The following is a 14,770-nucleotide window of genomic DNA, read 5'->3' on the forward strand; positions in this document are numbered from 1 at the left end:
AATACTGCAGAAATAAATTATTTTTGTTGTAAAAATCGTTTATAAAATAACTTAAAATATATTCCTAATTTTGAGTTCTTTATAATTACTTATAGCAATATTTTATTATTTTCCCACAAACTTAAACTGGTGGTGTATAATATATAAAAAATAATAAATGGTAAATTTTAGTAATTAATTTCAACATAACAGTTTCGAGATTATGTCAGAAGTTATACGTTCTCTAATATTATAACAAATTGTTTAAGAAGAAATACACTTGTCAAATGCATCCACATTCAAATTCATAAATATTAAGTTTTTACTTTTAAAGCACATAATAAAAATTATACATTTGATACAAAAATTATTTATGTAACCTCACTATATACTTTTTACATAAAAATTGATATATAATATCTGTAATAATAAATATAACTAATTATAAAGAAATTTTTGGCATTTTAAATAAAAGTACTTTACTAATTTTAACTTCATTATTACATGAAAAGACACCCTCAGTCTCAGAAACTATATTTTATTATTTACTTAAAATCTTCAGCTGGTGGTCTATAATTAAGTTTCTAAGTAATTACAGGTAGTATAATATAAAATACAAATGAAATTTAACGTTAATTAATAAAGTTCATTATCATCCTTCAATTGGAGAAGTGTATATAATAAAAGAAAACAGAAACAAAATTATTAGCAACAAAAAATATAAATTGTTTTACATATTATACTCATAAATGTAATAAATTATGCAACTATACCAAAAACTTTATTATTGTTTAACAAAATTTGTGATATTTTAAAATAATAAATTGATATTAAATTTCAAGTGATTCCAAATTATTGTTAAAAGCAGTCACAAACTATTCAACATATTGGAAATGTTGACATCAATTTTAAATTTTTCTTACCTTACAGTTTGTTAGAAATATTTTGGAGTATTACGAATTTTATAACAAATTATATTACAAAAATGTTGACTTTATGACTGAACTGTTTAACAGCAACTAAGCAGTAAACCTCAATCTTGGTTCCAAATAAAACATTATCACAGTTGCCAACTTTTAAATATCATGAACTGCAGTAATTATGAATGGCATATGATTCATATAATAACAAATTTGATGAATATTAAACAACATTAACAAGTATTTTGTTTTAAAACATTTTTTTTTGTAAATCCTTCTTTTGTTCATATATCATTATTAATAAGGTTTAATAAATCAAACAGTTTATTATAAATAAAAGATTTATTTATCACAAAACCATATACATTTTACATGCATAATTCTTCATAATGAAATAAATCCTTAAAAGTTCCTGAAACAGAAAATATAACATTAGCAAACTCTCTCAATAGCCACAACATGAACACTATCTAACAACAATCTGTTAAATTTAGTTCAAACTTACTTAGCAATAACTCCGTCTTTTTTGGTCAACCTAACAATGCAGTCATCTGATTCTCCCATACGCCTGATGGCTCCACAGAGTGCATAACTTTTGGAGTTCTCGGTCATTCTGCCGGTTTGGGGGTCCACTTCGGCGATGCTCAACTGGATTGAAGCATGGTCCTTGGCGTGGATAATTCTGTTGCTAGCAGAGCTAAAACATAATTTGAATTATTATCAAATTAGGTATCGTTTGTTGTTACAAAAATATTATTTGATGTGAAATAACAGCAACATGAAATTAAAACAGTTAGAATTTAAACAATGTAAATATTCAAAGGGATTTGTGAAAAAAACACGTGTTGAGGTTACTTACCATTTCCTTGGGCAGTACAAGTCAACGAAATCTCCAGCGTCGTTTTCCATTTTGTTTTATCTAAAAAGATATTTATTAGCCGTTAATTAACTACAATTTTACGACGAAAATGTCCGTAGTAACACTAAATACTTACTTTATTTGTGTGACTTTAACACGCGGATCAACTAAGATGGCGGATCAATCAAAAAGAGTGATTTACCGGATCGCCACCAGGAGCGCTTCCAACGCGACCCTGTTCGGAATATTTACTAATTCATTTTTAAATATTTAAAGTGTATTGGCAATTATTATTTGAATTCTCTAGCTAATTTTTAAATAAAATGTACTTTTTTGTTATGTAATATGAGCAAAATATTTAAAAACGTAAACTTTAAAATATTTTATTTTCGGAACATATGTAGCAGAATCACATTCAGTGCTGTCGCCATCTTTGTTTAATAATAAGTATTACCTTTAAAAATGATGTTTTTTATTTTAATTTTTTAATTTTCTTTTTATTGTTGTACTATAAACGTATTGTACATGTTGTTACTTTCAAGATACAGATGGATCAAATTCTTTTCGTACTGTATATATGTATATAGCAAATGGTTCAAACTTTCAAGAATATTGAGTAAAAAAACCATTTGTTTTTAAAAAATATATTTTAACAAGACGGAGTTTGCACAAAAATATATTAATTATCCTCCAGAATGCTGGCGAAGTATACCTTAGTGTGATGAGATAATAAACAATACATCAGTTCTCCAAATGAAAGTTCGTTGAGGTTTTCCATGTCCAGCATAAAACTAAATCCAATTGAAAACTTGTGGCCACCACGGTAAGTGAGGATAAAAAATAACAATTGCCAACAATTCAATTTGAACGCATATGAGCCTTTTGTCTACCATATGGAATGGTTTGAAGTTGATCGTGTGAAATCGTACCTAAAAAATCATAACTCATGGAAGATTTCGTTAACTATATTTGGAATTACCTATCATGAGGCCTGATAATCCAATCTGGAAGTTTATGAAAAACTTACTCAAAAATTCTGTAGCCAGTAGACTTTTTGCTTCATCATGACAAATCAATACTGATCGCATTTGAAACTCAACGAAGCTTCAAAATATTAAAAGTAGTAAAGTGGTGATGTTTTACTTCGAGAGAAATGCATTCTGAAGAGGATATCAACATTAATATTAATTCCAAAATTGTTAACTAGAATGGTTGAATATATTGTTGAATAAAATTTATTTATATTTAAATTTGTGACCTAGTATACAGTGGTGGATTCAATAAAATAACGGCAATGGTTGTTTGAAATTACGTTTCACGATTCTTCAATTAATAACCACAATTCATCAGCAACAAATTTGATGTTTTATGGTGTTTTAATCGAGACTACATATCGTTCCACAAGTTTTCAATTGTATTTGAATCTGAACTTTTCACTGGATAATCGATAATCTTAACATTTTTATTCTTTAGCCAACTTGGAACAACTTTGGATGCATGTTTCATTTATTATCATTCATCAAAATCCATGTAATTGATAAATTATCGTTGGCAAATGGTGCCATTTCGTCTCATATGATGTCTCTATATACGAAACGGTCCATTTTACTAATAATTTTTTGTAATGATCTTAAGGAGCTTCAATCCAAAAGTTTTTCCCCACCATGTTTAAATATATTATTGGGTTCATTTAAATTAATTATTCATAAACAATTATTTTTTTGTTGCATTTCTAATTACGAAATATCCTTCGTTTAAACCACAAAATTGCTCCATGCAACACGTTTTGCCGACATTGCACCGGTTAAACCAGAAGAAACAGTTTGGAGAACGCGTTCCCTTCCAAAGTTGGGAGAGTGCGAAAAAATGGCGCATGCGCCGGTCGAATTTTAAAACACGCGCGACGCAACTTGGCTCGATATATACTCCACAATTTCTCCGGCCAAGGATCGGTGGGCAATAAGCGGACGGCGCGATGTCGAACTCGAATATTGGTGGATGAATGTCCGTATTCTCTCACCTGAAACGGTTGCGTAACAGTATTACGAGAGGTCGAAAGGAATCCGTCTTCGAGTGGCCAGTTTTGTTTGTTGTCTTGTGCGTGGTGCCTTCACGAACTGGGTCAATACAGGGTCTTTAGAATGTCTCTCAAGGTATGTAAACAAGGAGGGTTTGGAGGTGGCTTTTTTCCAGGGAGACGCACTATCATCCGTCCGAATTTCCATTTTTACATGCTTAAATTTTAACAATAAATATGAATGTGCTATTGTTAATGGATTGAATAAATGGTTCTTTTTTGCTTTTGTATTAATGCAAAACGTGGAATTTGTTATTGTTGTGTTATCCAGCGAATTCTGATGTAAATCTTTTTATGTGTTGCGCGATAATATCTATTAATATTTTGATTATTTTCTTAGAGTAATAATAGAAGAGGTGATTAAATTCTCAGATGAAAAATTGAATGTTAACATTGTATTATTAATTCTTAGATAAGTGTGAAATTACTATTAGGAAATTTTATAGTTAATTAAGAATATATTAAACAACAAATTATCTTCGACAAAAAATACATTGAAAATTACACTATTTAATCGTAAAAACTTTTATTTTAATTATGAAGTAAATTCTTTTAATTATAATTAAATGTTAAAAAACTTAACTATTCAAAAATGTTAATACGAAAATTAACTGTTTAACACAATTTATTCATTGTTATTAATAACTAACATTACACATTTCATTTATATTTTCTAAAATATTCTTTTAATTATATAATCAAATATTAATAATTATTAAGTTTACTTACTTGATGATTTTACAAAGTTAATATAACTAAAGTATTCTTGAACTAATATTATTAAACATTTCATTCATTCATTTTCTAAAATTGTCAGTATTGGTAAAATTACTCTCTTAATTATAATAAAATATTATAAATTATAAGATTTACTTACTTGATAATATTACAAAGTTAACGTAAAACTTAACTGTTTGTCACTGTTTATTTTATTTATTAATAACTAAAATATTCGTGAACTAAAATTATTAAATATTTCATTTATATTTTCTCTGTGAAACTTAAATTTTATAAAACTTTATTGTTAATAAAAATACTATTTAAATTGTAATAAAATATTAATAATTATATGCTTTAATTACTTGATTATTTTACAAAGTTAATGTAAAACTTAATTGTTTGCTACAGTTTATTTCATTTTATTAATAATTACTAAAATATTTGTATATTAAAATTATTAAACATTTCATTTATGTTTTCTGAAACTTTATTATTGCTAAAAATATATTTTTAATCATATTTAAATATTAAAAAATAACAAGTTTACTTACTTGATACTATTATAAAGTTAATGTAAAAATTAACTGTTTGTCACAGCTTATTTCATTCTATCATTAATAACTAAAATATTCGTAAACTAAAATTATTACATGTTTCATTTATATTTTCTTGAACTGTATTGTTAATATAAAATACAATTTAAATAATAAACAAATGTTAATAATTCTTAGGTTTATATACTTAATGATTATAATTATAGTTAATGTGGAAATTAATTGTTTGTTACAGTTTACTTCTCTCTATTATTAATAATTAAAAAAAATATAAAAATTAATTGTTTGTCCCAATTTATTTCATTTTATTAATAATAACTAGTATATTTGTGTACTAAAATTATTAAACATCTAATTTATATGTTCTAAAACTTTTAAATTAAATTTTAATTTTACTTAAAATTAGTTTAATTCATTAATAACTAAAATAATCGTGAACTAAAATTATTAGACATTTCATTTATATTTTCTAGAATTTTAACATTGATAAAAGCATAATTTAATAATTATAATCAAATATTAATTATTACGCTTATTTTATTTACCTGATGAATTGGCAGTTAATTAATAGTTTGTCACAGTTTATTTCGTTCTATTATTAATGATTAAAATATTTGTCATTTAAAATTATTAAATATTTGATTTATTATTTCTAAACTTTTGTTATTGATAAAAATACAAATTTAATTATAATCAAATATCAATAATTATTAGTAATTAAAATATTCACGAAGCAAAATTATTAAACATTTTTTTTTTCTAAAATTTTGACATAGTTAATTTCTTCTATTATTAAAAACTAAAATATTTATTATAAGGATACTTGATAATTTTACAAAGTTAATTTAAAAAATAATTGTTTGACGTATTTTATTTCATTCTATTAATAATAACCATAATATTAGTGTACTAAAATAATTAAACATTTTACTTTTTTTGATAATTATATTATTAAAAATTAAAACTTATAAGATTACAAATATTTTTTACTAATTTTGTTTAAAATTATAATTAAAAACCAATTAATAATGTTGATAGATGCAACCACACATTTTTAATCAATTGAAAAAACAATGAGTTTAGTTTTATTTTTAACGTATGACCGAATTATATATAATAAACTGATTGTTTCATTATACATGATAATTGGCAGGTAATCTGTGATAACTTGTCATACATTTAATTAAAATTTATATCACGGTTGCTTTTTCGTTTGACGTTGATGGTCTGGTGAAAAATAAAATCCGCACAAACATTTCACGTATATCAAACAACTATTAATAAACGGCAGCAACATTTTCGCACTGGCGTAATAACGCAAACGTTCACGGACAAATTTACAGATAAAACACATCGTCACGTAGTAAACAGTTTATTTATTAAACGAACTGCTCCCGAAAAATCGAATTTTTCGAAGCGAATTTGAATCCGGGCCAACTAACTGAATATAGAAGAAGTAAGATTTCCATAAATTATTGAGATAGTTGTGAACGCATTTTTTAATCGACAATGGAGCATATTAATGAACAGCGATTTCCATAATCGGCGGAGAGAAGAAAAAGTCGTGTGTATCGGAAGCACTGATTGACGCAGGAAAAAGGTCACAACGTCGACGATAAATTACGGTCACAAAACAACCGATACGACAATGTGGAAGTCCGAGAATATTTGCAAAAGCAGTTTAATAAAATCAATGAATTATGTATCGGTCGGATGACATCTAAATATAGATATGTTTGTACACGTAGTGGGAAATGCAAAGAAAACAAACATCCATAAAGATATATTATGTGTAATTAAACTGGTAAAAGTTAATTGCAGGGAATTACAGGAATAAGTAATAAGTACAAATAATGATCTAAAACTCAACAGTACGTACAGTACGTAGTTGTTTGTTTTACCCACACTCGGATAAATTAACCCAGTTGTATTCACATGTTGGGCGCGTTGAGAGGCCGATTTCCTCGTTTTCTCTTACTAAATAACATATGTGTGGCGTTAACGATGGCAAACTATATTTTACGGTTTTAATAATACAAATTAATTATATAAATTGTTTATTGTCGATGTAGGTGTTACGTTTCTCCAGGCTTCATACGATAAATACCAGTTTCCTGCTTTTGCACTTTATAAATTCCATCTAATCTTTTCATTTATACCATTAGACCAATTATCACTCCACCATGTTGAAATTATATATTTTTTCTAATTAATGTCGTTAGAATCTGGTAAATTGATAATTAAAACGTAATAATAATAAATTAAAAATAGTAGTTTACTTCAAAATTATAGAAATTTTCTTTAGCTTTATACTGAAGAACTTGCAAATGATGACCATTAAAGTTTAAGGGTTTAAAATGTTTATAGCTGAGTAAGCTCAAATGTTAAACTGTCAATTAAAATTTGTTTATTATTACATTTAGTAATAAATTTAAATATTCGTTTTTTCTTCTTTCCATCGTAACATTTTCGGTTACTATCTTATGTTGGTCTATGGTTATCATCGAATTATTGATTAAAAATATAGACTTTGTTTCAGTAGCTATTTGTGTTTAAAGAGAATTATTTAAAAGTGGCTGATAATCTACAAAAATACCACAAAATTTAAACACCCATCAAGAGTAATTATTTACTATATTCAATATTTAAATATTACAGTAAATTTAAATATTTGTTTTTTCTTCTTTTCATCATAATATTATCTTATAATGGTTTATCAAATCGAATAAATCATCGATTAAAAATGTGTACTGTAGTTACTAAAATTATTTGTTGGCGAAGAAAATTATTCAAAAGGCAAAAGTGGTTGACAATTTACAAAAATCACATAAATTTTGAACCTTTATCATATTTAGATTTTACAGTAAACTTAAATATTCGTATTTCTTCTTTCCATCATAATATGTCCATTTATTATCTTATAGTCATTTACCAAGGTTAAAAATGCTTTTAATCGAATAAATCGTCGATTAAGAATGTAGACTATAGTAACTGGAATTATTTGTTGGTGAAGAAAATTATTTATAAGGCAAAGGTATCTGACAATCTCGAAAAATCATATTAATTTTGGATCCTTATCAATTGCAACTTGGCCACATTTAGATTTTACAGTAAACTTAAAAATTCTTTTTTCTTCTTTCCATCATAATATGTCCATTTATTATCTTTTAGTGGTTTATCAGGGTTAAAATTGCTTTTAATCGAATAAATCGATGATTAAAAATGTAGACTATAGTAATTGGAATTATTTGTTGGTGAAGAAAATTATTCATAAGGCAAAGGTGTCTGACAATCTCAAAAAATCATATGAATTTTGAACCCTTAAAAACTGCAATTTGGCCACATTTAGATTTTACAGTAAACTTAAATATTTGTTTTTCTTCTTTCCATCATAATATCTCCATTTATTATCTTATAGTGTTTTATCAGGGTTAAAAATGTAGACTATAGTAACTGGAATTATTTGTTGGTGAAGAAAATTATTCATAAGGCAAAGGTATCTGACAATCTCGAAAAATCATATTAATTTTGAACCCTTATCAATTGCGACATGGCCATATTTAGATTTTACAGTAAACTTAAATATTTGTTTTTCTTCTTTCCATCATAATATCTCCATTTATTATCTTATAGTGTTTTATCAGGGTTAAAAATGTAGACTATAGTAACTGGAATTATTTGTTGGTGAAGAAAATTATTCATAAGGCAAAGGTGTCTGACAATCTCAAAAAATCATATGAATTTTGAACCCTTAAAAACTGCAATTTGGTCACATTTAGATTTTACAGTAAACTTAAATATTTGTTTTTCTTCTTTCCATCATAATATCTCCATTTATTATCTTATAGTGTTTTATCAGGGTTAAAAATGTAGACTATAGTAACTGGAATTATTTGTTGGTGAAGAAAATTATTCATAAGGCAAAGGTGTCTGACAATCTCAAAAAATCATATGAATTTTGAACCCTTAAAAACTGCAATTTGGCCACATTTAGATTTTACAGTAAACTTAAATATTTGTTTTTCTTCTTTCCATCATAATACGTCGATTTATTATCTTATAGTGGTTATCAGGGTTAAAAAAGCTTTTAATCGAATAAATCATCGATTAAAAATGTAAACTACAGTTACTGGAATTATTTGTTCGTGGAGAAAATTATTCAGAAGGCAAAAGTGACTGGCAATGTGCAAAAGCCACATGAATCAACTGAACCCTTATCAACTGCAACTTGGCCATTTTTAGATTTTGTAGTAAACTTAAATATTCATTTTTTCTTCTTTTCATCATAATATGTTCATTTATTATCTTATAGTGGTGTATCAGGGTTAAAAATGCTTTTAATCGAATAAATCATCAATTAAAAATGTGAACTGTAGTTAATGGAATTATTTGTTGGTGAAGAAAATTATTTATTATCTTATGGTAGTTTACCAAAGTTTAAAATGCTTATGATCGAAAATCGAATCGATTTAAAAATGTAGACTATAATTACTGAAATTATTTGTTACGAAAATGATTCAAAATACAAAGATGAAAATTGCATGAATTTTGAACCCTTATGAACTGCAATTTTACTATATTTAGATTTTACAGTAAATTTCATAAAATGTTCATTTATTATCTTATAGCGGTTTATCAAAGTTTAAAATGCTTATAATTGAATAAATTATCGATTAAAAATGTAGAATACAGTGTCTGGAATTATTTGTTGGTAAAAAAAGTGAATGAAAATCTTTAAAAATTGCATGAAATTTGAACCCTCTTCACTTGTAACTCAGCTAATTTTACATTTAGCAATAGTTCAATATTTATTTTTCTTTGTTTTATCATTTTTTTATTAGATCTTGATCAAGCAATGTTTAAAATACTACTAACTCAATAAACTATTAGTTAAAAACATAGAACTAGGGCTAACGAAATTATTTGTAACAGAAGAAAATTATTCAAATGGCAAAGTCGTTTATAAATCGTCAAAAATTCTATGAAATTTGAACTCTTTTCAGCTGTAACTCGGCTATTTTTAGATGTAGTAATATTTATAAATCCGCAGTTTTTCTTCTTTTCACCACAACATTATTATTTTTCCATACCTTGATCTAGCAAGGTTTTAAATATTTATAATTGAATAACTATCGAATAATAATTTATAAGTTGGCTATTTAATCACCTTTATAACAAATAATAATATCAATAATTTAATAAGTAAATTCTAAAAGTTATAATTTATAAGAAAATATGCTCTATTTCAAAAGACTCATGTCGGGGTTGAAACACCCCCAAGCCAATAGTTGAATGAAAACCATAAAGTGCATAATCATTTTGCTTCCTTACAGAAGGAGTCGCTGTCGGACGTTCAACTGCATCTAGCCGCGCTCAACGGCAACCTGCCGTTGCTCAAGCGAATATTGGACAGCGGAAAGGTGCACGTGGATTCTCGCGATAAGGTAAATGATGAAATGAAAAAAAAAAACGGTGCTCAAAACGCACCACAACCATCTGTTATGTCCGATTGAAATTTTACAGGTCAACGGGAACGGACGATCAGCCAGTTTACCGTTCGACACCAAACGCAGAGATTAAACCATTTTTATTCACCGGCAACATGTTTATTGGCATTTTTATCGTCAGTTTCGACGGAAACAGCAAGTAACTGTTCCACCGCCAAATACAATATTCAAATTTGTTTTAATCATTTTTTATTTTCGGTGATTCATCCGAACTCCTCCACATTGGCAACACTTAACATTCACGATCGGTTCAGTTGAAGTCATTAGCACAATTACAATTCAGTTACTAATGCCCAACAAACAAATGTTGATTGTGTACTAAATATAATCACGTAGCGAAATAGGAGAGCAAGCTAAACATTTAGTTTCGTTCTGCTTTCTAGTTATAATGACAGCAATAAACCGGCGTTTAACAGTGTGCCAAATAGCTTTGTAATTTCCGTGTGTATTTCTCAGTTTTTTTCTTCCTTTTCATAAAGTCGCCAACGTTAATTTCCATGCACAATCCGAGAAATGTATATAAAATTGGCAGTTCACAAACCCAACCGGACTGAGATCCGGTTTGATTGCCGGCCAGAAAAACGTCGATAGACAATGGCCAACGACAATGACCTTAATGATTGGCTGCATTTTTTTGTGTGCCGTGCATTCGTGACGAATTTCTGTTGCTCGTGAAAGCTTAAATTGAAATTAAAAATGCACGGGAAATAGTTTTCTGTCCCGGTTTTGGACGCTTTTGTCCGCGTCTCAAGTGGAGCGTTAAATTAGACATCGGATCACAATGTACCTTTTACGCCAATTAATAGACTCGGCTAGTTGCTGGTAAATGCTAACACCAGCCGAAAACGAAAGTAACTAATGAATTATTTATTTATTTGGAATGGTTTTGAGAAAATAAATACCTGATTTGTATTTATTTAAATAATTTATTCGATGAAACCTTTCAATTTCGTAAGTAAGTAAAACCAGACTTAACAATTTCAGGAGGGCACCACTCCGTTAATTTTGGCTTCAGCCAACGGCCACTTCGACTGTGTCAAAGAGCTTCTGGAACAAGGCGCCGATCCAGCTGCGAAACGGATTGTAAGTACGGACGACCGAAAAATCCCGCCCTTAAAATTTGACCAGTTCTTCGATTCCAGACAGGCACAACGCCGCTGTTCTTCGCCGCCCAAGGCGGCTTCTTGGACATCGTGCAGTTTTTGTTGGACAATGGGGCACCTGTCGATTCTTGCAGCATGGTGAGTAAAAGTGTGAAAGGTGTGTGCGTGTGGCATTGGCATTTTTGCATAGGTCAAAGTGAATAGACTCGGAAAACAAAGGCGGGGAACATAGCTCCGTGAACTCTCGCATCCTCCAGTCATTCCCAACGGAACAAGAACAATTCGTTTTAATTAGGATAATAATTGCGTTGCAGTTCCGCGGATCAATTAAGACTGCGGAAGCGACGCAACCGTAATCACGGTGGCGAATCTGTATGTGATTATTTCAGGACGGCGGCAGCCCGTTGTTCGTGGCGTGCCAGAGCGGACACATCGACGTCGTCAAGGAGTTGGTGAAGCGGGGCGCCAAAGTGAACATGCATATGAAGGATAGGGCGACGCCCCTGTTCATAGCGGCCCAAAACGGGCACTTCAAAGTACTGCTGTTCCTGCTGGCGCAGGGAGCGGAGGCGGATGCAAGGCGGACGGACGGTGCCACTCCCTTGTGGATTGCGGCTCAGATGGGGCACGATCACATCGTGGCTCAGCTGCTGAAAGCCGGGGCCAAAGTCGATTCGGCAAGACATGTAAGAGATTTTTGGACACTTATCTAAGTAGTATATTGAGTAAGTTAAACCAAGTAATTTTTCTCTCAAAATTCTCTTTGGGAATAGACAGTCATTAAATATTAAATAATCTAAACATCACAAAGAGGAATGAATCTCACTGACAATTGAGAATAACAAAATTAGGCGTTTGACTATTGCCAATTCTCTCCTTGCACGCAACGCAAATAAGCCTTTAATTAATTATATTAGCTTGTGGAACCTTGGCAAAAATTAATAATAATGGTGATTAGTTAGTTGCATAAGAATTACTTATTTTACAGCTCATTTTAAAGTTAATAGTTGAAAATTTACATTATCTTTCTTCTTTATTGATCCAATTGCGGATGTGTTTCAGGACGGAGCAACTTCCTTATTCAAGGCGGCCCACAAGGGACATTCGGCAGTTGTCGGTGAATTATTAAGATACAAACCTTCCCTCGACTTACTTGCGGTAAATACACGTTGCAGAAACATAACACAAGTTTATTTATTTTTAATGTTTTAGAATGGAGAAAGTCCCCTGCATGCAGCTGCTTTGTCTGGTTCGTTGGCTGTTTGCAAACAACTAATTGCGGCAGGAGCGAATCCCAACTTGAAAAATCAAGAGAATCTGACACCCGCTGATGTTGCAATGAAATCAGGAAGAAACAATGCAATACATGACTATTTAAGGAACTGTTCGAATCGTAAATGAATTTTTATGGGGTTTTCTAGGCTAATTTTTATGTTATTATAAATAATGTCTTCGATACAGGGAGTTGTTTCTTCAGATTATTCCATGGTCTAGTTATAAAGACCGATGACTCCATATTTCCGTGCATTTTTAGCATTTGTAAAAATATGTAATTATACTCAAGGAGAAACAATTATTCCGTACTACGAATTTTATTAGAATGTGATAAGAATGTTTGTTGTACTGTTTGCACTTTAAATGAATATGAAATGTAGTAATTGTTGTTAAAAAAGACTAAATTTGTGCCTTCCCCACCGCAACAAAGTATTAATATATTACTCTCCGCTCAATTTTTAATATAATAGAGAGTTTCACTTTTTTCGTTCGTTTTACACTTGTTACGTTGTTTACAATGTACTTAATTATATTTATCATGTTCGTTATTTACATAAGGTATATGTAATAGTTAATAGTATTTTAGTGAAATAGTCTGGGAGGTAATACCTTCTAAAATTTTGAATTGTTGCTATTTATTTAATGATGTATATTTCTTTGTTATTTATTGTTTTTGTATTATACTGTTTAATAAAATTTCTACACCATTTTTGACATGTATTATTCATTTATTGCATATTGACCTATAAACAATTTTAATTCTGCGTTACCGATGTAGATCCGCATAAACATCTTTATTTGATAATAAAGGTGAAATTTAAATGAAAGCGCCAACTCTCAAACCAATAATAAAACTAATAATATATACCTCATATATTAATATTCACATTTACGTATAGATAAGTTGTAATGCAAAAAAATAACATATTTCACTTCTTTTTGTACATATCACCCAACTCCGGAAAAAGTTGATTAATTAAACTATTTATAGAAACGGGCTAACGTTATAAATTTTGGAACATAGAGGTTTTTTAGAATGAAAATTATAATAGAGAAACTGGCTTAGCAGTACCTACAGAAATATTTATTTGGGTTCGAAAAATTCGATAATTTGAATGTCAAAAAATAATTCAATCCGTCAACAGAAATTAAAATTAACCTAAAGAAAATGGGACTTACTCAAATTAGATCAAGGGCTATGAGAAGATGGTTAGTCCAATTTTGATTTGCGTGATCACATTCACTGGACCAGAGAATAGCGGAAGCGAGTAGTTTTTAGTGACGAGTCTAAATTTAATTTATAAAAAATGATGTTAAACATCTTACAGGGATAAAACTACTCAAAATGTTCGTTATACCCACAATGAAACATGGTAACAGCTCAATTATTCTATGAGGAATCTTCAACTCTTTTGGCTTAGGCCCCCTTAGACTGATTCATTTACATGTATATAATAACAATAATTTCCCCTCATATATTGAAGAAATGATGTTTTAATAAATGTATTTCAACATGAAAACGATACAAAATTGTGACGTATTGGTTGAAAGACCATCGATGTTTTGTGGTGCCCGTCCCAATTTCCAGACATCAACCCTATAAAAAACATGGGAGATAACGTTTATAAGGAAATTCGACAAAATTCTATTAAGAATTCTTATAGAATAAGAAAATATTAGTATTTATAATGAAATATAAATAATAGATTTTTATAAGATTTGTCATCTGTACCAATCGAAAACAGTTTGATGTATATATTTTATATTTGACAAGGT

The 14,770-nt window shown here is 29.0% G+C and overlaps 2 protein-coding genes across 3 annotated transcripts; one reads left to right on the top strand and one right to left on the bottom strand.

Moving 5' to 3' along the window:
• Nucleotides 1-1,222: 1,222 nt before the first annotated feature.
• Nucleotides 1,223-1,993, bottom strand: LOC109606704 (40S ribosomal protein S21). The gene is made up of 4 exons (XM_020023240.2): nucleotides 1,895-1,993; nucleotides 1,759-1,818; nucleotides 1,405-1,596; nucleotides 1,223-1,311 (listed from the first exon to the last, which is right to left on the bottom strand). The coding sequence occupies exons 2-4, from the start codon at nucleotides 1,806-1,808 to the stop codon at nucleotides 1,302-1,304; spliced, it is 252 nt and encodes an 83-aa protein (XP_019878799.1). The 5' UTR covers nucleotides 1,809-1,818; nucleotides 1,895-1,993; the 3' UTR covers nucleotides 1,223-1,301.
• A 1,665-nt stretch (nucleotides 1,994-3,658) lies between these two features.
• On the top strand, nucleotides 3,659-13,706 carry LOC109603076 (ankyrin repeat domain-containing protein 29). Of its 2 annotated transcripts, none has more exons than XM_020019530.2 (7): nucleotides 3,659-3,911; nucleotides 10,446-10,553; nucleotides 11,601-11,699; nucleotides 11,759-11,857; nucleotides 12,109-12,405; nucleotides 12,782-12,877; nucleotides 12,932-13,706. In XM_020019530.2, exons 1-7 carry the CDS (start codon nucleotides 3,900-3,902, stop codon nucleotides 13,118-13,120), a joined length of 900 nt encoding a protein of 299 aa, XP_019875089.1. In that variant the 5' UTR covers nucleotides 3,659-3,899; the 3' UTR covers nucleotides 13,121-13,706. The 2 variants fall into 2 exon arrangements, with proteins under 2 accessions (XP_019875089.1, XP_019875088.1); XM_020019529.2 differs by having other exon boundaries at nucleotides 3,666-3,911; nucleotides 10,443-10,553.
• Nucleotides 13,707-14,770: the final 1,064 nt, after the last annotated feature.

The sequence above is a fragment of the Aethina tumida genome, chromosome 5, assembly GCF_024364675.1.
Source record: "Aethina tumida isolate Nest 87 chromosome 5, icAetTumi1.1, whole genome shotgun sequence".
Classification (NCBI taxonomy): domain Eukaryota; kingdom Metazoa; phylum Arthropoda; class Insecta; order Coleoptera; family Nitidulidae; genus Aethina; species Aethina tumida.

Excerpts from the sequence above, each read along its gene's own strand:
- LOC109606704 (XM_020023240.2), bottom strand. The coding sequence starts at position 1,808 with ATGGAAAACGACGCTGGAGATTTCGTTGACTTGTACTGCCCAAGGAAA. Across the intron at positions 1,597-1,758 it reads TTGTACTGCCCAAGGAAATG|CTCTGCTAGCAACAGAATTA; the intron begins GTAAGTAACCTC and ends ATTATGTTTTAG.
- LOC109603076 (XM_020019529.2), top strand. Across the intron at positions 11,700-11,758 it reads ATCCAGCTGCGAAACGGATT|ACAGGCACAACGCCGCTGTT; the intron begins GTAAGTACGGAC and ends CTTCGATTCCAG. Across the intron at positions 11,858-12,108 it reads CTGTCGATTCTTGCAGCATG|GACGGCGGCAGCCCGTTGTT; the intron begins GTGAGTAAAAGT and ends TGATTATTTCAG.